At 40.2% G+C, this 23,389-nt stretch overlaps 2 protein-coding genes across 2 annotated transcripts in view; one reads left to right on the top strand and one right to left on the bottom strand.

Annotated features, from left to right (window-relative positions):
* Positions 1-23,389, top strand: part of ctnna2 (catenin (cadherin-associated protein), alpha 2) — a 1,237,032-nt gene that overhangs the window by 466,430 nt on the left and 747,213 nt on the right. The window lies entirely within an intron of this gene.
* lrrtm1 (leucine rich repeat transmembrane neuronal 1) lies at positions 8,115-11,056 on the bottom strand. The gene is made up of 2 exons (XM_060828344.1): positions 10,407-11,056; positions 8,115-10,257 (listed from the first exon to the last, which is right to left on the bottom strand). The coding sequence occupies exon 2, from the start codon at positions 10,043-10,045 to the stop codon at positions 8,468-8,470; it is 1,578 nt and encodes a 525-aa protein (XP_060684327.1). The 5' UTR covers positions 10,046-10,257; positions 10,407-11,056; the 3' UTR covers positions 8,115-8,467.

The following is a 23,389-nucleotide window of genomic DNA, read 5'->3' as shown; positions in this document are numbered from 1 at the left end:
TACCAGTAAATGGTGATTCACAGGTAACTGTCAGACTTTGTTTAAATTTTAAACAAGGCAAGTTGTTTCTGATTATTCATGGCATTGTCCACAGAAATGAACCAGTGAATGGTTGTCATCTATTTTGGTGAGTTGAAACAGGTACAATGTTTCCGGCTATAAAGAACAGGACCTTGTATAATAGTACATGCACTTTCCCACACATGCAAGTGATCCATACTGTGAACACAACTGACAATCCTAAATTTATTATTACCAGAACTCTTTACACCATCAGGATTAACGATGTAAATTGTCAAATTGTGGAATCGTATCTACTGTTGGTCACGTTGCAAGTTTTGCAAACTCAAGCTTTGTTGGGTATAGTCAGTACCCTGCTTGTTCCAAACAAGTGAAGAGTTTTTATTAAACATGTGGAATAGGGGAATATATTAAATGTTTCTGTGATGTTCCTATTTTGACTCTGATCTAATATGGATTTTGGACAAGTTTTTGGCTACCTAATCTCAAACCAATAATATTCCTATTTTGACTTTGTTGTGTGATAAAATCTCTATTAAAGAATTTAGGCTATCTTTGGTTTAAATAATGTTGAATTGATAGTGTCATGATATTATCAACAGTCTAAAGTTAACTCGGATCCAGAGGATGGCATTTGGAATAGTTGAATCAATGCCATTCCGAGGATCTCATCCCAAATGCAAATGCTTGGATAAAGTCTGTAGTCAAAGATAGGATCAAATTTGAGATTATTAGCACATAAGTCCAATGTTCTTTTATAATAATAAAATGAAATAACAAAAAATGAACAATAACATTATATACCTATATAAACCCCTTTCCTGTTTTCATGCCTGCGAGTAAAAACGTCGATGATGTTATACATTTTAAGATTTGATTTATAGCTTTTTTATATGTTTTGTTGATTGGGCTGTTCAAGTTATTATCTACTCTTCAACTATTCACTATCTAGCTCTTAACTAATATTAATTCGACATTACTCAGTAAGAAGGCAAAAATAATCTATTCTGAAACTTCCTGTATCTTAAAGAAACGTATCCCTCGATATCTGGCACTTTAGAGATTATCCTATTTCAAATACCAACATAAGGATGTGTTCCAGTTTTCTGAACCCCGTCAATGGTAAAATCCTGTTCTCGCTGAAATGTGAGCTTGGAGGTGGGAGGGATGTGTAGTGTGCCTGGCAGGTTAACCTGCAATGGGCAGCGTATCACCTTGCTTGGGGAGATTAGAATGGTTAACAGGCAGGCGATCGTACACCGGGAGTCACACCCACGCCCTCGCTTCGGACTCCCCTCACCCTTTCCCACTGATCCCCAACCAAGAACCTCATCCCCACAATCTTTTTTCCACAAATCCTGGCTCCTGTATCATCTTGAGATTCCGGGATGCTATTCCGGCACCACTCTCAGCCTCCCGTATGATGGCAGAGCACATGAATTGCTGGTCTCTGCTTTCTCTGCACGGAACCCTTAGCTAAGAGTTCTTGCCCACTGGTGGCATCATTATTGGTGTGTGGTTGATAGGTCTTCTTGGAAAAAGCGGCGAGAGTTTTTTTTTGCCTACGTTGCTGACATGACTCTCACTGCCTCAAAATCATTCTACCCAATGTGCATATGTCGTGCTCCATGTAAAGAGAATTGCTTCTAAAACTCCGTGCTGCCTTGCTCATTATGAATTGGGCGGAAACTTCAACACATGAGATTAGTATTTAAAAATATGCATACACTGGAATAATCTGGAGGTCAATTAATGTTTCAATTTCATTATGTAAATTTAAGTTCCTGTTGTATATAGCAAAGGTCTCTTAGATTTTTAATATATATATAGTGTAGAACATTGTCTTTTTAAATCGGCAAGTATTTTACTTGCAAATCTCAAAAATCATTAATAAACACTGACGTCCACAGGTCATGCTTCATAAACTAATATCCAGCACCTTCGTGAGGCAGGAACTTAGAACGATCTTCGATAATTACTGTGAGACTAAGCATTGAAAGTGTTAGAGAGAGAATATAGGGGTAAAAGTATTTATTTTGCATGAGAAAGCTTGATACGATCTTTGTAAGGCCTGTTAGCCTACACAGTCTAATAGGCAGACAAAGACTTTTTTGACAGCTTAAAGTTAAACAAAATTATAATCTCTTTATTAAAAGACAGGAAACAATAATTAAGGGGCAAAAATAGCAGTGTGGTTAATACATGATTTCCTGTTTGACATTTATCAGGAGCACAACACTGCTGAGTTTCTACTGTACGTTTGCCATATAGAGAATTCTGCACAGGTGTCGGTCCTTCCTTCACTTCCAACACAGACAGGAACATTGACTGACACGATGTTAAATCTGCGATACGATAATATACTCATTCTGTATTCCCTAAATGATGTGACATCACTGAAGCACTGAAATCCCACTTCGTGACATTGTCTGCTGAATGGACTCTGTGACACCTGGATGCAGATGATGATACAACAGCCAGTCTGTTTTGGATTTAAATTGTTTAAGCTATCAGCTATCTACTGTATACAGGATGGTCCTGCTTTTCTGGCATCTTCAGGCAAACATAACAGTATATTTACTTTGTATGCTGCAAAGTTGCTCATTTGAAAAGTTATTTTCAAGTCACAGTGGTGAATTCTGAACAGTTGTGTGCTGAGAATGTTTTACATACCAAGGCTATTGGGTCTACTCTACAGGATAAATAACAAAACAATGTTATTTCATCGAACTACTTATAAAGGGGCTATTAAATTCAAAGCATTTCTTAGTCAAAGATCACTGAAGCCCCATTTTTATGGCATTTGCAACTTTCCTCACTTGTTTGATAAGATTCTGATTTGTTCTCTTTTTACGTACGGCATTTCTGAATGTGATACAGCTTTACAGATTGACCATAATCAACAAAAAAAGAAAGAAGCTTTTGTTATGGACATTGGTTGTACTGTCATGACAACAGCTAGGTTGCTAGGATACCAAAGTAGATTCAAATCACTGTTTACAATTGGTGGATATTGGGCAGAGGTCCAGACCCCTTTAATAGTGATCCAAGTCTTTGTGGTTCACTAACTTTTTAGGCGATTGAGATAGTTCAGTACTGTATAATTTGTGAGAACGCAATGTTTAATAAAATTTAGGATCTGAAACTCATTAACTTGCCAGCAGATTATGTAGTCTTTTAAATGATTAATTATTCATTATTTATTTAAATTCTATATATAGTTTATAAATACGAGTTTTTCTTAGTGTATACAGTCAGTAGAGGAAGTCACTAGGTGGCACCATTGCTCTTATAATGTTGGCGAGCCACGCATCGAAGTTGGTCTCTCTAGGAGTAGTATGAACGATTTCTCTTCGGTTATTAGCATAGTCTAGAATTAGACCCTGGGGAAGAAAGGTCAGTAAGGGATGCTGGGAGCTGAAAATAAAATCATGAAGGTAACAGAATAAGAAAGTCTAGAGCCAATGCCGGTTGATACCGAGATAGAGCGATCTGCTGACAAATTCGTCCAAAGCCAGCTGAATCATTCAATTTTTCTGAAAGTCGAAAGCATTAAGCACAGAGACGGAATAAGATTGACGGAGTTCTGAGTAAAAGTCATCAACCTGAAATATTAATTTTGTTTCTGTCGCAATGAATGCTGCGTGGCATGCTGAGTATTTCCACCTTTTTTGTGTTTTTAACTTCATTAGCATGTGATTTGTGATCTATGAGCAGAAGCTCGTCGGCGACTGATCGGTCGGAGCAGGGACATTCCAGTGGCTGTTCCTCTGACCAACTGTCATGACTTTGTTTTGGAATAGAAGGAGCTTTCACATCCTTCCAGGCCACACAGAAATAATTTGAAGCGATAAATTATTTTGTGAAGGGCCTGCAACTATTCTTGTAAAATCTGCTGATTAGGCCAAATCAGCAACCCGTGGATCAGTAATTCAAAACTTCAGTGCGGCATCAGATCCTGGTGAACGCCCTGGCTGAAAAATACAGAAATGTTGCCACTTACTTCCATAACTGTTTGGAAAGAGTAACAGATGGTATTGGGAGCAGGCATAAGTTAATAAGCTCAGAGAACCACCCCAGTTTGCCGATGAGCGCTAAGTTTCCACACAGCATTGGCAATGAGACTGGATATTTGTGTTTTGTTTTATTTGCAGTGCTGCCTGTCATGTAGCATTATAGGAGTTTACTTAACTGAAGTATATTGTAAACATAAGAGGTTCAAACGATGCAGCCACTACGATTAAACGGTATCAAGGAGGAATGCAAAGTGGCAGAGTTTCTAGGGAGAAAAGTAATGAATGCAAAATAACCTAAGCTCTCCGTTGTGTTCACATTTACCTTGTGTATTTGTATTGAGGTCACCGATAGATTGATTGAATTCCTGATTGTGTGCGGAATCTCTTTTTTGGGGGGTGAGGTGGGGAATCAATCTAAAAGGAATGTCATCCAATCACTGCGTTGCACAATCCTGTTTTATGATTCAATGAAGTAGGTCGGTATCAGTTCCACTATACTGTCTTAGGAGGCCAGCAGGCGCACACAACCATTTTGGTGTCATTTTATCCCTCACTTTTAAAGATGGTGACAGTTTTTAATTAAGTACTACAGATTTCATTGCCCTATGTACCTTGTTCAAGTAACCATTCCTCCTGATATATTTGTAAGGATGGGACTTCAAAAGGAATTCAAAAGGGAATTAGAAGGTAAATTTAAAAAAAGGAACAATCTGCAGGGTTACACTTTATAGCCAAGGCAGGAGAATGATACTAAGTGAGATGCTTATTTGGAGAGTCCACAGACATATGGATGTCAAATCTGTCGACCATGTAACTATGGTGAGAATCACATCACATACCATCTCTACCGGATATTGCAAGTCATTCAGAGAGTTTGCTGGTAAGCTCATGAACTTGCTATCTTCCTTTCAATCCCCTGACCATTTGAAGGGCACTATTGGACACTACTAAAGGACAATTGAATGGCATTTTATTCAAAATGCTGTTTCAGATTATACAAATTAATAATAAGTTCAAGATTATACCCAAAAATCTTCTGACCTGTAAGAGTTAAAACTAAAAAGTGCAATTATCATATGGCATGATTCAGAGCTTACATTACTAACGAACTTAGCATTAAGTTCCTAGATTTTTGGTTTGTATCAAATAAATTTTTGCTGTGCTACAACACTTTCCTGACCTGAAAGACTGAGCTTGAAGCATTGAAAAAAAATATAATTTGTAGATTCCATCACCACTGTAGATCTTTTGTTTTCAACTATGTTGGATTAAAATTGTTCAAAAGTAAACTTATAATATTCTTTAGGTTTGACTAATTGTTTAATGCTGCATGTTTTATATTCCAGTTTTTTAACAGAAATTATCTTTGTTAAACAATGCATAGATCAGTTTCAATCATCTGTCACCACTATTTTCAGGTCTTGCAGTGGCAAGTGATAGCAATGTTTATGGTTGCCCTTGGAGAGTTCAGCTATTTCTTCAAGGCGAGCACAAGAGGGTGAAAATACCCCTGATGAAACTAATTTCTTCTCCGCTGCAAAGTGAATTGCGTTACCAAATTCTATATTCTATCATTGTGTAGAAACAAATGTTTACAATGCGTGAATAAAGTAGCTTTGCAAGAAGCTACAAATTTACTATTGTATACTGAAAGTGAAGATTTCTGAAGTGCATGTTCGTCGCCATTTCACCTTCTGATGGTTGTGCTTCAATGGTCATTCTCTATGTTTTGTAGCAGCAAAACAAATAAATTGTGTGTGGGGTTGGAGTGGAAGAGTGTATAACACTGATTTTCAATAAAAAATATTCTGACAGTCTAATGTGTACAAAGCTATGTTTTTAAAAAAAGATATTTAGACTTAATAAACACAGATTTAGATCATTTGTGAGATTTAATTTTTTCTGCATTCTTTGCCAGCCTTTACATGGTAGTGCAATTCATTGATGTGAATAATGGATAGTGAAATACAGATGCAGAGGGCACAGTGAAAAGAATGAGGAAGTAAATTACCAATGAATATTTGAATGCTGGCAAGGAAAGCAATCACCAGTAGATGCCGGTATTGAGATTTTTTTATCGATAGCTTTCATAACACCTTCATTTAATTTGGTTTGTGAGACATGGGATTTTAGCTGAATTTTGTGGAAGATTCTTTGTAAACCAACTCAGTTTAAATTTGTGGAGATAACAAAAATCACCAATGTTTATCCTGGTGTTCTACTTAGCCTTCATAACTAACATAGTTTATCTAAAAGCAATTCTTAAAATTGGCAGCTTCCCATCTGCTACAGTGTAGTGGAATTGGCATATCGAAATATTTAGAGGACAGAGGATGGTAGCCAAGAAACCAAAGCAGCAACAAAAGTATTAGAAAATACTAGAGGTGGTGGGGGTGTTAGACTCAAAAATGGAAAGTCCTTTTAAATATTCTGTTGGATAAATAAGGAGATAAAGATGAAGGAGATGGGGGTGATGCTTTGAAAAAAAATCATTTTCATAACTAAAGCAAAATAATAATGAAATGCTGAAAGATCACAACAGAAAAACCAATATACAGGTGCAGTATGTTATAAAGATTGGAACCAAACAGGCTCCAACTTCGACTCTTGAATCAAATTGCAGCCATTTTGAAATACATTTCTTGTGCTTTTTTGTCTCACTGGCATGTTATGTTGCAATTTCACTGTAGGAACTGGAACTGGGAATGTAACTGATATCTCAGTGTAGAGAGGTGTTGGAGAATTTACTATCATTTTGAATGCATTCAGCTCTGAAATGAAGAAGAGACTGGCTCCTGAAATTAAAACAGTTTGGCATTTTGAAGTTAGTGAAAATTGGAGCAAGAATGAAAAAATCCAGATTGCCAACAAGAAGCCAAAGGATTTGAATTAAACGGCAAGAAACAACTAAGTGGAAATAAAATATTAGGAGGTTGCAAGATATAGAAATAAAATGGAAAAACACAAAATAGTGAGGAAAAAGCAGAGAAAGTGGCACAAGTGAGTCCAGTTACAATTTAAAAGACATTTGGATAAGTTCGTGAATAGGAAAAGTTTGGAGGGATATGGACCAAGTACAGACAGGTGGGACTAGTTTAGTTTGCGAACATATTTTGATCGAGGGTCTGTTTCCATGCTGTATGAATCTATGACTCTAAAAAGGAATGTAGAAAGTGCACAACTTCCACAGATTTAAACTTTTAATTCCAACAAGTAGTTTACAAAGGGGTTGAATTTTTTTTCACACGTATGGAATTTTGAGAAATTGCTACATGAAAAGGGAGATTAAAGAGAAGAAATGTCTGCAATTTGGTACTGGACTTCTTTTAGGTAATGCAGTTTAATTTTTTTCATTTAATTGTGTCCAAAAAAAAGTTTTAACATTTATATTTAAAACTAACATGCCAAGATTATTTTAAAAGAAACTTTGACACAGGTTTAGTATGGATAATTAATATACGTTTACTAATATAGTTGTATAAGCAAATGCACCTGGTTTATGAACTAAAGCTTAGGTCTTTTATCAACAAAAAGTGAAGATCCAAATTTTACTCTTTCACTTCCCTTTCCCTGTCAGGTATTTCTGTTAAGCAGCTTATTTGCTATTGCTGTTCTGTTTTTCAGGAGAGGTGTGGACATTTGAATTTTGAGGTACAGAATTCAACAATGCAGCAAATTTCTTTTATATTACCGTGCCCTACTATCTTCCCTCCTTTAGCTTGAAACTGCAGTATTTGGTGCCTAGAGAAAGATGATGAGAGTGTGCTCAATATAATGGATACATATTTGTGTTTAGTTTTAATTATTAACCTATTGTAATCTGGAAAATAAGAGTGATCTAAATTTTGCCACTGTGCTTACCTTGCAGGAAATGCAAGGTTTTATATTACATGCTCAAAAAGGGTTGATTGCTACAATTAATTGAGGAAAAAAAAATGCACACTGAAGGGTTTTTCTTACTCACTAACACAAAATATATATATATAGAACATATGTTGATATTCCTCCTTCTCTGAAACCTGCTGTAAATAACATATAAATAACATTTTTTAAAATATTTATTTAAATCAGGGTAGTTTACAAAATTGATTAACTTACATCCTTGATGAGCCTTGTACTCCCTTATTCCCAGATCTTACAGGTGGATTTAATATCATAAGAAACTGGTGAGAAGAGTTACATATACATTTTTTCCTTTTACAAATTTTAAATGACAGTCAAACATAGGATGATTTGAAAGATTTTAAAGACGCATTGAAGCTTAAATATTGTTTGGACTGTTGAAAGATCCTGGTGCAAGGTTTTGTTGGAATCAGTACTGTGTAATTCATTCATACTCAGTATTGTAAAGTGGTCCTTTTAGGTGTGTCAGTCTCTAACTGCAGTATGTCCACTTGTAATGTTTCATTTCCAGTGAGGCAGAATGAAAATTATACTTCACATTCTCTGGCTGGTTGTTGATGACATGAACATGATCCATAATCATTAATGATCACCAGTGCCCCTTCAATATGATTGGGTTTGTAGTCCACGTAGTATTCCTGCGTGGACATGGCAGCCATCTGATGCATAGTTTGTTGCTGTTTCTGCTTGCGGCGCTGTGTCACAAAGCACTGCCTTAAGTGCCTGAGGCCAGCAGGAAAACATTTCCATGAGACATACAGCACTAACACCACTATCAGAAAGGAGAAAAGCAATGCCATGGTGCCGGTGATTACTTTGTGAACCTGAATAGTATTTTCCTGTTGATCGTGAGAAAGCTCACTAGTGGCAGTGATTAAATCAGTGGTTTTTATTCCTGTTGTATCCTGCGTGACATAGATGCTGGAAGCATCTCTGACTGCTGTCATATCTTGGTTTGTTTCTGCCACACTGGTCATGTCTGAAATTGCCAGTGTGCTTGTGACCAAGTCGTCACATATGTGAAAACCATGCACAGCGTCTAGAACCTCCTCGCCCTGAGTATGCACAGGGCTGGCACATAACAGGCTGCCTTCATGATGACCCTTAAAACTGCTCAGCCAGGTGGCCAAAGCACAGATATTCCGACTGCATTCCCAGCTGTTTCCAGAAAGACTGATGCTGGTGAGGGATTTCCAAGAATCCAGAATAGTTTGTTCGATGGTGGTTAGGCGATTTGAATCCAATTGAAGTATCTTGAGGTTAGGCACTACTTCAAAGGCATAAGATTCAATAAACTCAATCTCATTCCCAGAGAGGTCTAATTTTTCTAGATGGTTCCAAGTCCACTCCAAAGAATTCACTACAATACTGACTTTATTCCACTGCATGTAGAGGGTTCTCAGGGAGAGGAGCCGTGGGAAATGAGCAAAGTTTACTTTCACCAAATCATTGTGCTCCAGGTGGAGTTCAGTTAGTTTCAACAAGCCCGCGAACGCATTCCGGGCAAGGCTCTGTAGCTGATTATATCCTACGTCCAGAAACTCGAGGCTCCGGCAATCCTGGAATATTCGAACCGGAATGTACTTGAGTGCGTTGGAGCGCAGGTGCAGCGTTTGCAGCTTGCGCAGGCCGTGGAAAAGGTCCGGCTCCAGGGACTGCAGGTTGTTGTAGGAAAGCTGCACGTGGCGCAGGTTGGGCATGGGCCGGAAAGTGGAGTTGGGCAGCTGGGTGATCTTGTTGGAGCTGAGTACCAGCTCCTTGAGGCGCCGCAGCCCGCGGAACGCGGCGCCGTCCACCGAGTAAATGTGATTGTGGTCGAGGTAGAGCCAAGTGAGCTGCAGCACGCCGGCGAACTGATCGGCGCGCAGCTCCGACAGGCTGTTGTAGCGCAGCGACAGACCCTGCAGCCCCGACAGGTTCCGCGGCATCTCGCCCAGGCTCTGCGACTCGCAATACAGCAGCTTCCCGTCGCAACGGCACTGACTGGCGCACACACTCTCAGCGCCGGGGAGCATTTCCAACAACAAGCCGAGGACACACGCCAGCCACACTGAAGGCTTCTGCAGCAGCCACTGGAGACTAAGAGCCACAAGGAGGAAATCCATGAAGCAAGAGTTCAGACCTCCAATCCCTGGTTGGAGTCGGTTTTCTTTTTCCCCCCACCCTCCCGTCTCTCTCTCCTTTTTTGTTGAATTTATACGGATAAATCTTCCGAATCTCCAAACTTTTTTTTACATCATTTTGTTTTTTGTTTGAAGCTGACTGTTTTTTCTTTCTGACTCGGGCAGGTGGATCTCCTGCCCCAGTGGTATCCAGACTGGAAGATTGAGGGAGTTTGTAAGAGAGGGGAGAGAGAGAAAAAAAATAGAAAATCTGAGCATCAATTAATTGATTCGTTTCATTGTACAGGCTGCAAGGAGACACGAGATTTGCTTTAATGAAATGATTCAAACAAAATAACCTTACCCATCGTTTTCCGCCCAGTGACGGGCTCCATTCAGTCACCCGTTTTTTTGTGTGTATGCGTGTGTGTGTTCACACGAGCTATATACTGTAAATCACAATACATAACCCAGTGTGGATGAATCCAGTTCCCCGGCCTCTTGAGTTTATTCCCCACTAGCTGTGATTCACAGTACCTCGGTCTGAGGTTCCTCGATAGAGAAGTGTAGGACTCCCCAAGTCGATGTTCAGTTCCCTTGTCCACACTGGCAAGTTTCGCGGTTTTAATTTTAATACAACAGTGCTGCTGTTTAACATACAACACGAGGGTGGGAAAATAAAGAAATCCTCTGCCCTCTCTTCTTGAAGCTGCAGTTTCTCGGAAACCTTTTCCAAACTCTCTCTCTCTCTCGGTTAATTTTGCATCTTCTCCATTTGCCAGTGAACCGTTCAGCTCGGTTTGTCGGGATCACCGTCCCATGATTTGAAATGACCAAACACGACCTTTCATCGATTGGGAGGAACGGTATGGCGTCCTTTTGACTGGCCACCGAGCCGCAGCCGCCGGTCCACTTTCCCCGCTTGTTTTAGGTGAGGTTAAGGGCAAGACGGATCACGAAGCCTGGCTTGCCTCCCTTTAACAGAGCGCTGCACTGCGAGAGCGGGCAGACGTGCTGAGTGTTGACAGAATGTCGTAAGCCACTCATGATCGTTCAGACTTCCCAGTGGTATGTCAAACATGGGCAGATTGAAAGGGGTGGGCATAAAACAGGGCTTTAATGAAGCAGCAAACGGACAGCGTTTATTACACCAACAACATCTTGCACGCGTTGTTTTTGTTGAAAGATAGAGAAATGTAACAAAAATTACTATTGTTGGTTTTAGAGCCGCATAGATAAAATTCGGCTGAGCCAGAAACAGCTGTTGCAGAGGAATACAAAAAAACCCTGCAACTGATGTGGAATGTACACGGTACACTCATGAATGTAATATTCTGCCCAAATTAGGAAGCTTACACAAAATGGCATTACAGATGTACCTTACAATTTCAGTGATGATTATCCTTCACTCATTGCTAGATGATTTTTTTTTGGTTAATGTGTTTAAACTCGGATCATCTCTTTCATCGAAGTACTGAATACCACTGACAGCCTATAAGTAACGTGATTATGCCCAGAGTTTGCGGTCGTAATGACGGTGAAACTGTCATTGTTGTTCGCCGTCATTACTGCGTAAAACCGACAGTGACTTCTGGCTTCATCGGATGTGTATTTGAATAATGGAATCCAGAAGTTGGTAGCAAAGATACCCTCTCCTGCACAAGGAGCATTGGCGCAGGTTTCACAGATGCACTGGACATAGAATCAGTGATTTGTCGTGAACTTCCATTTTTGTGCCGTATTCCCGTTTTTTTTTAAAATTACGAAACAAAACCTACTAACAAAAAGCGGTTACAGTTTCTAGCGGGGTACCAAGTCGTAATCACTATGCTACAAACTCTTTGGCTTTGAGAAAATAGGTATGTGAATTGTCATTCCCTAAATATAGCTTTTTAAAATATAATGACATTTAAAATCATGCAAATTATTTTCTAATTTTCAAGTTTAACGTATTCAGTACCTATTTCTTTTGTAAAGTTAAAAAGTTAATTATAATCTGTAGCTTTCGTTCCTGGTTTGCTATCTGTGAGAACAATTTAATTTTATTTGTTGCTCAACTTGTTTAAAGAATTCTGGATGCCACAGAACTCCTATAGATAGTGCCTGCATTAAAGGTACTGTCAAATGGGGAATACAGTGCTTCAGAGCATTGATCTAGAGAGGCTTTGAGGAAAATAAATCTTTCATCCAAATGGTGATTGGTACCTAGAACTCACTGCCTAAAAAAGGTGGTAGAGGCAGGAACCTTCAAGCCATTGAAGAAGTATTTAGATGAGCACTTCAAACATCACAGCATTCAAGGTTTCTGGACCAAGTTCAGGAAATGAGATTTGAATAGATGATGACCCACATAGATACAATGGGTTGAAGGGCCTTTTTACATGCTGTAAAAACCAGATGATGCTACATCTTTATGAGAAGTTTTGTTCAAGGTCAATAGCAAAAAACATAATCACTAACTGCAATAACTGTTTCACTATCTCTCCTTGGCACAACACATTGGCTCACACTTCATGAATGTGAACTGAATGTCACTCTAATGATTGCTGTGAAAAGTGACAAATCCTGTTGCAGTTGGACAACACAATTCTATTTTCTTTTTTAAAAAAAATCTTCAAATATGCAAACATGCAGATTAGGAGTAGTACATCTGGTCCCTTGCACCTGCTGCATCATTCAGTGAGATCATAGCTGCTCTGGTTGTGGTGTCAACTCCACTTTCCTGTTTCCCCCAATTTCCTTTGATTATCTAGTCAATCAATAAATCTATCCACCACTAACTTAAAAATATACCATGATCCCACTTCCATTGCTAACTGGGGAAGAGAATTTCGTAAACTCATGACCCTCAGAGAAAATTAAATCTCCTCATCCCTGCCCTAAGTGCAAGACTCTTAATTTATAAACTGTGTCTTTTGGTTCTAGACTTTCCCACAAGGGGAAACATCTTTTCAGCATCCACTCTGTCAATTCCCCACAGGATCTGATATGTTCAATAAGATCACTCAATAAATCGCCGTCCCTGACCATCAAATGATATTTTCCAGAACCATTCGAGAAAATCTATTCTAATGAGTACTTTAAGGGAAGCTGCTTAATGCAAATCTTTTGCTAATGAAAGAGCCAGAACCAAGCTTGTCAATGTACATTCAAAGGTTTTCTAAGGGGGTTGAAATAAATAAAAAACAGCAGCTGACTTGACTCATTTAGTTTATAATGTCACCTCAATTATGGATGGCTATTGGAATGCAATCTTCAACATGAAATAAACAACTGAAATGAAGCTAATAGGGGGATGTGTGCAATAGTAAAGTTAAGATAATACAATTTCTCAACATAAAAGAAAGACAAACAAATTATTCATGCCTTTTCTGATTCAGAGTCGTAGTCATACAACAGACCCTTCAGTCCAACTTGTCTGCACTGATCAGATATCACAATCTGACCTCGTCCCATTTGCCAGTATTTGGCCTATATCCCTCTAAATTCTTCCTATTCATAGACTTATCCAGATGCCTTTTAAGTGTTGTAACTGCGCCATCTCCGCCACTTCCTCTGGCAACTCGTTCGACACACACACCCCTCTGCATGAAAAAAAAACCCTCAGATCCTTTTTAAATCTCTCCCCTCTCACATTAAACCTATGCCATCTAGGTTTGGACTCCTTCACTCTAGGAAAAAGACTTTGGCTATTCACCCTGTCCATGCATCTCATGATTTTATAAACCTCCGAGTCTCCCTTTTCTCTCCTAAAGTGATTAATTTATTCAATTCTCTGTATGTTCAGCAGGTATCCAGTACCTCATCAATATCAACAGACCATGCAGCCATGAGTTTCCCGTGGACTGACTTCATGCAATGAGCAGGATCCTTTGCTGTAGTTTTAAACAAAACAAAAATTCAATATTTTATGTCAGATTTCTTATTCTTCAGGTGCATTGAGCTGGAGTATGTTGTTCTGTCTACTGTTCCTTGTTCATGCAGGAATGCACACAGAGTTAAGACACTTTTTTTTAGAAGTTAGTAACATTTCATCTGAGCCTGAAGACTGCGGGTCCAACACCCACTTCAGAAGAAATTCTGGGCCAACATGTTATTAGGATACTGAGGAAGTCGTGTGGCATTCCATATTGAGACACTAAAACAGGCTTGTCCTTCACATGAATTCAAAAGATCCCAGTGTAGCATTCAAGCAATCCAGGAGAGTTCAGTCAATTAATTATCTCTCAACCAACATCACTAAAACAGATTACCTGGTCACTATTCCATTGCTTTTAGTGAACCCTTGTGGTGTGCAAATTGGATACAGTGCTACTGTGAAGTGCTTTGAGACATCTTATGAATGAAGCTACATAAATGCAATACCTCCATTCCTTTTTTCATTCTAACCTTAATTCTAAACCAGTTGCTATACCCAGATTACAGGCCAGCAATTTCAAAGCTTCAGTCTAATTTTGCCCAGAACGATTATCTCAGTACAATGGACTGGGCTCTTAAGAAATGTTTCTGTTAATTTTCCAGGCTATTAAACTTTCTTTCTCATGATAGATGTTTTTTCAGTTAAACCTAAGTTCTGACCCCTTGCTTGTTTTGTAATAATTCAAGCTGAAACTTGGAATTATATTTTGGTGATTTGATCATTTGACAACTCTGAGATCTCTGTTGCCTACAATCCACGTAGTAAGATGCAAGCAGTTTTCACAGTGAAGCGTCACCAGAGCAATTGTATTGCATTATGATACTAACAGGCAGAAAATTGATGAGGTGAATGGGGGGGTAATCTGTGACGATTATGTGTAATTAAGTCAGGTAAAAATTTAAGGTTGGGAGTGGACTGAAGGAGAGATGGGAAAGGAAGAAAACAGAGGTCCCAGCAGTGTCTGGAGATTTCTTTTTCTCCTGCCCTGACAAACCTCCACATGTCTTTGGACCTTATATTTTCCATTTAGATTGGCTCCTTAAATGGGAACGTACAGAGATAGTGTAGAGGAATGTGACTGGAGGAGTAATCTGGAGACCAAGGCTGATACTCCAAGAATGCAGGTTAGGTCCGACCACAGCAGCAGTTCTTTTTTAATTCAATCGTAGGGCATAGGTGTCACTTACTGGTTAGTATTTATTGCCCATCCTAATTGCTCTTGAGAAGTTGAGACTGAGCTGCCTTTTTGAACAGCTGCAGTCCGTATTGTGCAGGTTAACTCACAATGTCCTTTGGGAGGAAATTCCAGGATTTTGACCCAGCGACAGTGAAGGAACGCATTCATATATTTCCAAATAAAGATGGTGAGTGGTTTGGAGACTTACTTGAAACTGGCAATTTTCCTGTGTATCTGCTGTCCTTGGCATTCCAGATAGAAGTGGTCATGGGTTTGGAAGGTGCTGTTTAAGGAACTCTGGTGAATTTCTGTAGTGCATCTTGTAGTAGGTACACACTGCTGCTACTGAATATTGGTGGTGGAGGGAGTGGATGTTTGTGCATGTGGTGCTTTCTCCTGGGTGTTGTCAAGCTTCTTGAGTGTTGTGGAGCTGCACTCATCCAAGCAAGTGGGGAATATTCCATCATGCTTCTACTTGTGCCTTACATATGGTGGACAGGCTTTGGTGGGTCAGGAGGTGAGTTACTCACTACAGTAGTCCTAGAGAGCGAATCAAACAGTCAGGGCAAGAAGGAACAAAACAGAGAACAAGGTAGGACTGATAAACTATGCTGCATTTACTTCAATGCAAGAGGCCTAACTGGGAAGGCAGATGAACTCAGGGCCTGGTTAGAACATGGGACCGGGATATACCAGCAATTATAGAAATGTGGCTCAGGGATGGACAGGACTGGCAGCTTAATGTTCCAGGATACAAATGCTACAGGAAGGACAGAAAGGGAGGCAAGAGGGGAGGGGGAGTGGTGTTTTTGATAAGAGATAGCATTACAGCTGTACTGAAGGAAGATATTCCTAGAAATACATCTAGGGAAGTTATTTGGCTGGAACTGAGAAAAAGAAAGGAATGATCACCTTGTTGGGATTGTATTATAGACCCCCTAATTGTCAACAGGAAATTGTAAAACAAATTTGTAAGGAGATTTCAGTTATCTGTAAGAAAACTAGGGTAGTTATGGGAGGGCATTTCAACTTTCCAAACATAAACTGAGACTGCCATAGTGTTAAGGCTTTAGACGGAGAGGAATTTGTTAAGTGCGTACAAGAACGTTTTCTGATTTGGGATGTGGATGTTCCAACTAGGGAAGGTGAAAAATTTGATTTACTCTTGGGAAATAAGGTAGGGGTAGGTGACTGAGGTGACAGTGGGAGAGCACTTTGGGCCAGTGACCATAATTCTATTAGTTTTGAAATAGTGATGGAAAAGGATAGACCAGATTTAAAAGTTGAAGTTCTAAATTGGAGTATCTAAATTTTGATCGTATTAGGCAAGAATTTTCAAAAGCTGATTGGTGGTCAGGTGTTTGCAGGTAAAGGGACAACTGGAAATTGGAAAGCCTTCAAACATTAGATACGAGAGTTCAGAGACAGTATATTCTATTAGGGTGAAAGGAAAGGCCGGTAGGTGTAGGGAGTGCTGGATGACTAGAGAAATTGAGGTTTTGGTTATGAAAAAAAAACATATGTCAGGTATAGACAGGAGAGACCGAGAGAATCTTTTGAAGTATACTTAAGAGGGAAATGAGGAGGGCAAAAAGGGGACTTCGGCTGATAGAGGTAAGGAAAATCCAAAGTGTTTTTATAAATATATTAAGGACAAAAGGGTAACTAGGGAAAGAATAGGGCCCCTCAAAGATCAGCAAGGCAGCCTATGTTTGGAGCTACAGGAGATGGGGGAGATATTAAATGAGTCTTTTGCATCAATGTTTACTGTGGAGAAAGACATAGAAGATACAGAATGTGGGAAAATAGATCGTGACATGAAGAAATAGAATGTGGGGAAATAGATGGTGACATCTTGAAAAATGTCCATATTACAAAGGAGGTGATACAGGATGTCTTGATAAATCTCCAGGACCTGATCAGGTGTACCCTAGAACTCTGGGGGAAGCTAGGGAAGTGATTGTTAGATCCCTTGCTGAGATATTTGTATCACCAGTAGTCACAGGTGAGGTGCCAGAAGACTGGAGGTTGGCTAACGTGGTGCCACTATTTAAGAAAGGTGGTAAGGAAAAGCCAGAGAATTATAGACTGATGAGCCTGGCATCAGTGGTGGACAAGTTATTGGAAGGAATCCTGAGGGACAGGCTGTATATGTATTTGGAAAGGCAAGGACAGATTAGGGATAGTCAACATGGCTTTGTGCATGGAAGATCACGTCTCATGAAATTGATTGAGTTTTTTAAAGATGTAACAAGAGATTTGATGAGCGCAGAGTGGTGGACATGATTGATATGGACTTCAGTAAGGCGTTCAACAAGGTTCCCCATAGAAGACTGGTTAGCAAGGTTAAATCTCATTGAATACAGGGACAACTCACCATTTGGATACAAACTGGCTCAAAGGTAGAAAACAGGGTGGTGGTGGAGGGTTGCTTTTCAGACTGGAGGCATGTGACCAATCATGTACCTCACTGATCAATGCTGGGTCCACTACTTTTCATCATTTAAATAAATGATTTGGATGTGAGCATAAGGGGTATAGTTAGTAAATTTGCAAATGACAACAAAATTGGAGGTGTAGTGGACAATGAAGAAGGTTACCTCTGAATACAAGAGGGTTGGAATATAAAAGCACCGTTGTGCTACTGAGACTTTATAAAGCTCTGGTTAGACCCCATTTGGAGTACTGTGTCCAGTTTTGGTCCCCACACCTCAGGAAGAACTTCCTGGCACTGGAACGTGTCCAGCGGAGATTCACACGGATGATCTCTGGAATGGTTGGTCTAACATACGAGGAATGGCTGAGGATCCTGGGATTGTATTAATTGGAGTTTAGAAGATTAAGGGGAGACTTAATAGAAATTTACAAGATAATACATGGCTTGGAAAGGATGGAAGCTAGGAAATTGTTTCCGTTAGGCGAGGAGACTAGGACACGTGGACACAGCCTTAGAATTAGAGGGGGTCAATTCAGAACAGAAATGCAGAGACATTTTTTCAGCCAGAGAGTGGTGGGCCTGTGTAATTCATTGCCGCAGAGTGCAGTGGAGGCCGGGACGCTAAATGTCTTCAAGGCAGAGATTGATAAATTCTTGATGTCTCAAGGAATTGAGGGCTATGGGGAGAATACTGGTGGGTGGAGTTGAAATGCTCATTAACTATGATTGAATGTCGGAGTGGACTCGATGGGCCGAATGGCCTTACTTCCACTCCTATGTCTTACAGATGGGCTAATGGGCTGAGGAGTGGCTAATGGAGATAATTTAGATAAATGCGAGGTGCTGAATTTTGAAAAAACATATCAGAGCAGGACGTATGCACTTAATGGAAAGGTCCAAGGGAGTGTTGGTGAACAAAGAGATCTTGGAATGCAGTTTCATAGTTCCTTGAAAGTAGAGTGGCAGGTAGTTAGGATAGTGAAGACGGCATTTTGTATGCTTTCCTTTATTGGTCAGACCATTGAGTATAGGAGTTGTGAGGTCATATTGCAGTGTATAGGACATTGGTTAGGCCACTTTTGGAATATTGTGTGCAATTCTGGTCTCCTTCCTATTGGAAGGATGTTGTGAAACTTGAAAGGGTTCAGAAAAGATTTACAAGGATGTTGCCAGGGTTGGAGAATTTGAGATATAGGGAGAGGCTGAATAGGCTTGGGCTATTTTCCCTGGAGCATCGGGGGCTGAGGAGTGACCTTGTAGAGGTTGATAAAATCATGTGTGTCATATATAGGACAAATAAGGAAAGCCTTTTCCCTGTGGTGGGGAGTCAGAACAAGACGGCATAGGTTTAGGGTGAGAGGGGAAAGGTATAAAAGGAACCTGAGGGACAATGTTTTCACGCAGACAGTGGTATGTGTATAGAATGAGCTGCCAGAGGAAGTGGTGGAGGCTGGTACAATTACAGTATTTAAAAGGTAGCTGGATGGGTATGTGAATAGGAAGGGTTTAGAGGGATATGGGCCATGTGCTCGGAAATGAGACTAGATTAGGTTAGGACAACTGGTTGGCACGGATGAGTTGGACCACAGGGTCTGTTTCCATGTTGTACTTCTTTATGAATCTATGACTCTTGTCTCTAACCTGCTGTTTTTGTCCCTGTGTTTATGTGGCAAGTCCAGTTGAGTTTTTTGTCCATATTAACCACCAAGATGTTGTTCTTGGATATTCAGTGATGGTAATGCCACTGAATGTCAATAGACAGTGATTAGATTGTCTCTTATTGGAAATGGTCATTGACTGGTGTTTATGTGATATGAATGTTATTTTTCACTTGTCACCTGGTTATTGCCCAGGTGTTATAGCATTTAAATATGGACAGCTTCAGATCTGAGGACTTGCAAATGGTGCTGAACATTGTGTAATCATCAGCGAACATCCCCACTTCTGACCTTATGATGCAGGGAAGGTCAGTAATAAAATAGCCGAAGATGGTTGGGCCGAAGGTACTACCCTGAGGAATTGCCGCAGAGATACCCTTTAGCTGAGATGACTCACCTCCAACAATCATGACCATCTTCCTTTGTGCCAGGTAAGACTCCAAACAGTGGAGAGTTTGCCCCCTGATTCTCATTGATTCCAGTTTTGCTTGGGCTTCTTGATGCCACACTTGGTCAAACGCTGTCTTGATCTCAAAGGCTGTCATTCTTAGAGTCATAGAGACGTACAGCATGGAAACAGACCCTTCGGTCCAACCAGTACATGCCGACCAGATATCCCACCCCAATCTAGTCCCATCTGCCAGCACCCGGCCCGTAGCCCTCCAAACCCTTCCTATTCACATACCTATCCAAATGACTCTTAAATGTTGCAATTGTACCAGCCTCCACCACATCCTCTGGCAGCTCGTTCCATACACGTACCACCCTCTGCGTGAAAAGGTTCCCCCTTAAGTCTCTTTTATATCTTTCCCCTCTCACCCTCAACCTATGCCCTCTAGTTCTGAACTCCCTGACCCCAGGGAAAAGACTTTGTCTATTTATCCTATCCATGCCCTCATAATTTTGTAAACCTCTATAAGGTCACCCCTCATCCTCCGACCCTCCAGAGAAAACAGCCTCAGCCTGTTCAGCCTCTCCCTGTAGCTCAAATCCTCCAACCCTGGCAACATCCTTGTAAATCTTTTCTGAACCCTTTCAAGTTTCACATCTTTCCGATAGAAAAGAGACGAGAATTGCATGCAATATTCCAACAATGGTCTAACCAATGTCCTGTACAGCCGCAACATGGCGTCCCAACTCCTATACTCAATACTATGACCAATAAAGGAAAACATACCAAACGTCTTCTTCACTATCCTATCTACCTGTGACTCCACTTTCTAGGAGCTATGAACCTGCACTCCAAGGTCTCTTTGTTCAGTAACACTTCCTAGAACCTTACCATTAAATGTATAAGTCCTGCTAAGATTTGTTTTCCCAAAATGCAGCATCTCGCATTTATCTGAATTAAACTCCATTTGCCACTTCTCAGCCCATTGGCCCATCTGGTCCAGATCCTGTTGTAATCTGAGGTAACCCTCTTCGCTGTCCGCTACACATCCAATATTGGTGTCATCTGCAACCTTACTAACTGTACCTCTGATGCTCGCATCCATCTCATTTATGTAAATGACAAAAAGTAGAGGGCCCAGCACCGATCCTTGTGGCACTCTACTGGTCACAGGCCTCCAGTCTGAAAAACAACCCTCCACGACCACCCTCTGTCTTCTACCTTTGAGCCAGTTCTGTATCCAAATGGCTAGTTCTCGCTGTATTCCATGAGATCTAACCTTGCTAATCAGTCTTCCATGTCAAATGGAGCCTTGTCAAATGCCTTACTGAAGTCTATATAGATCGCATCTACTGCTATGCCCTCATCAATCCTCTTTGTTACTTCTTCAAAAAACTCAATTAAGTTTGGCATGATTTCCCATGCACAAAGCCATGTTGACTATCCCAAATCAGTCCTTGCCTTTCCAAATACATGTACATCCTGTCCCTCAGGATTCTCTCCAACAAGTTGCCCACCACCACGGTCAGGCTCACCGGTCTATAGTTCCTTGGCTTGTCTTTACTGCCCTTCTTAAACAGTGGCACTACGTTTGCCAACCTTCAGTCTTCTGGCACCTCACTGGATGATACAAATATCTCAGCAAGAGGCCCAGCAATCACTTCTCTAGCTTCCCATAGAGTTCTAGGGTACACCTGATCAGATCCTGGGGATTTATCCACCTTTAATCATTTCAAGACATCCAACACTTCCTCCTCTGTAATCTGGACATTTTGCAAGATGTCACCATCTATTTCCCTACAGTCTATAGATTCCATATTCTTTTCCACAGTAAATACTGATGCAAAATATTCATTTAGTATCTCTCCCATTTTCTGTGGCTCCACACAAAAGCTGCCTTGCTGATCTTTGAGGGGGCCTATTCTCTAGATAAAAACAATGACTGTAGATGCTGGAAACCAGAGTTTAGGTTAGAGTGGTGCTGGAAAAGCACAGCAGTTCAGGCAGCATCCGAGGTGCAGTATCTCCTTAGTTACCCTTTTGTCCTTAATATATTTGTAAAACCCCTTTGGATTCTCCTTAATTCTATTTGCCAAAGCTATCTCATGTCCCTGTTTTGCCCTCCTGATTTCCCTCTTAAGTATACTCCTACTTTCTTCATACTCTTTTAAGGATTCGCTCGATCTATCCTGCCTGTACCTGGCATATTCTTCTTTCTTTTTCTTAACCAAACCCTCAATTTCTTAAGTCATCCAGCATTCCCTATACCTACCAGCCTTCTTGCTTCACCTTTGGAATTCAGCTCTTTTGTCCATGTTTGAACCAAAGCTGTCAATGAAGTCAGGAGCTGAATGGCTCTAGTGAAATCAAAACTGTGTTCATGAGTAGGAGCTGCTTAATAACATTGTTGATGACACCTTCTATCACTTTACAGTTGATTGAGCATAGACTATTATGGCAGAAATTGTTGGAGTTGTCCTGATTTTTGTACAAAGGAAATATCTGGACAAATTTTCACATTGTCAAGTAGATGCCGGTGTTGTAGCTGTTGGAATTTAAATTCACTTAATAAAATCCGCAATTGAAAGCTAGTCACCAGTAATGGAAACTGTGGATTTAGCATTGATTTTTGAAGGTTCATTATTAAGGAGGGACATCTGCTATTCTGGCTTTGTGATTCCAAATCCATAATAATGTAATCGACTCTTAACAGATTTTTCAAATGGACTAACAAGGCACCCAGCTGAAAGGAAATTAGGGATGGATCCAAATGTTGTCCTTTACAGACACCCACATCCTGTAAAATAATAAAGAAAGGAAGAAGCATTCTTCTCCTGTTTCTCCATTTGCCAAATTGGTGTAAACCCAGGTTAGTAAGAACAGTGTGCTCAGAGTCAAGCTGAAATTTTTGTCTTGCTATTGTCCTATTTATTTAAAAAATTGTAAATGATAATTGGGACCATGTCTATTTCCTTGGGTTCTCCTAAGTTTATGCAGCAACTGTCTCCAAGTTGGGATTTCACTGACCCAGATTTCCCAAAAAGATTGGAAACGCTATATACGATCCTGATTAGACTAAAAAAAATACACACTTATCTTGAGAGGTATTTTCTGTGTGAAATTTTGGTCTATAGTCTACTCAGTTGAAGTAGGCTAGCCCAGACCAAGAACCTGTGATGCATGCAGCAAATTTAATCAATATTGAAAAAAGATTTAAAAAAAAGAAATCCTGACATTTTTCTCAAGATTTAAAAGTCCTGAAGCCAAGTTGTCAGCTACTAAGGGAAGATAAATGTGGAAGATAACTAAGGGACAACTGAGGGATTGCCTAGTGAGGAGGGATTGGGGTTGTGTGTTGGTAGGGGTTGGGCAGAAGGTGGAGTATGATGGGTGACAGGGTAAGGAATCAGTTCATTTCAGAATCATAAAAAGATCAACCAAATAAACTCTACTGCATTCCAGATAGCTTAATTTGCATAGTGTCTACACATGGAATGCAGTGCCTGGGAGTGTGTAGAAGGAAATTTGATCAATGCATTCAAAAGGTTGTTAGAGTATTATTTTAAAAGGAATAGTGTGAAACATTGTGAGGAAAATACACTGTATTCTAGCTATGTTCAAGGTTTGGGAGAAGATTTATCGCTCGGGTGCTCGTTGTTGTGGTTCTGTTCGACGAGCTGGGAATTTGTGTTGCAAACGTTTCGTCCCCTGTCTAGATGACAGCCTCAGTGCTTGGGAGCCTCCTGTGAAGCGCTTCTGTGATCT

This window comes from Hemiscyllium ocellatum, chromosome 1 (assembly GCF_020745735.1).
Source record: "Hemiscyllium ocellatum isolate sHemOce1 chromosome 1, sHemOce1.pat.X.cur, whole genome shotgun sequence".
Classification (NCBI taxonomy): Eukaryota; Metazoa; Chordata; class Chondrichthyes; order Orectolobiformes; family Hemiscylliidae; genus Hemiscyllium; species Hemiscyllium ocellatum.
This window is presented reverse-complemented; position numbering and strand designations above follow the sequence as displayed.

What these genes read in the sequence shown, in the direction of transcription:
- lrrtm1 (XM_060828344.1), bottom strand. Translation starts at nt 10,045, where the DNA reads ATGGATTTCCTCCTTGTGGCTCTTAGTCTCCAGTGGCTGCTGCAGAAG.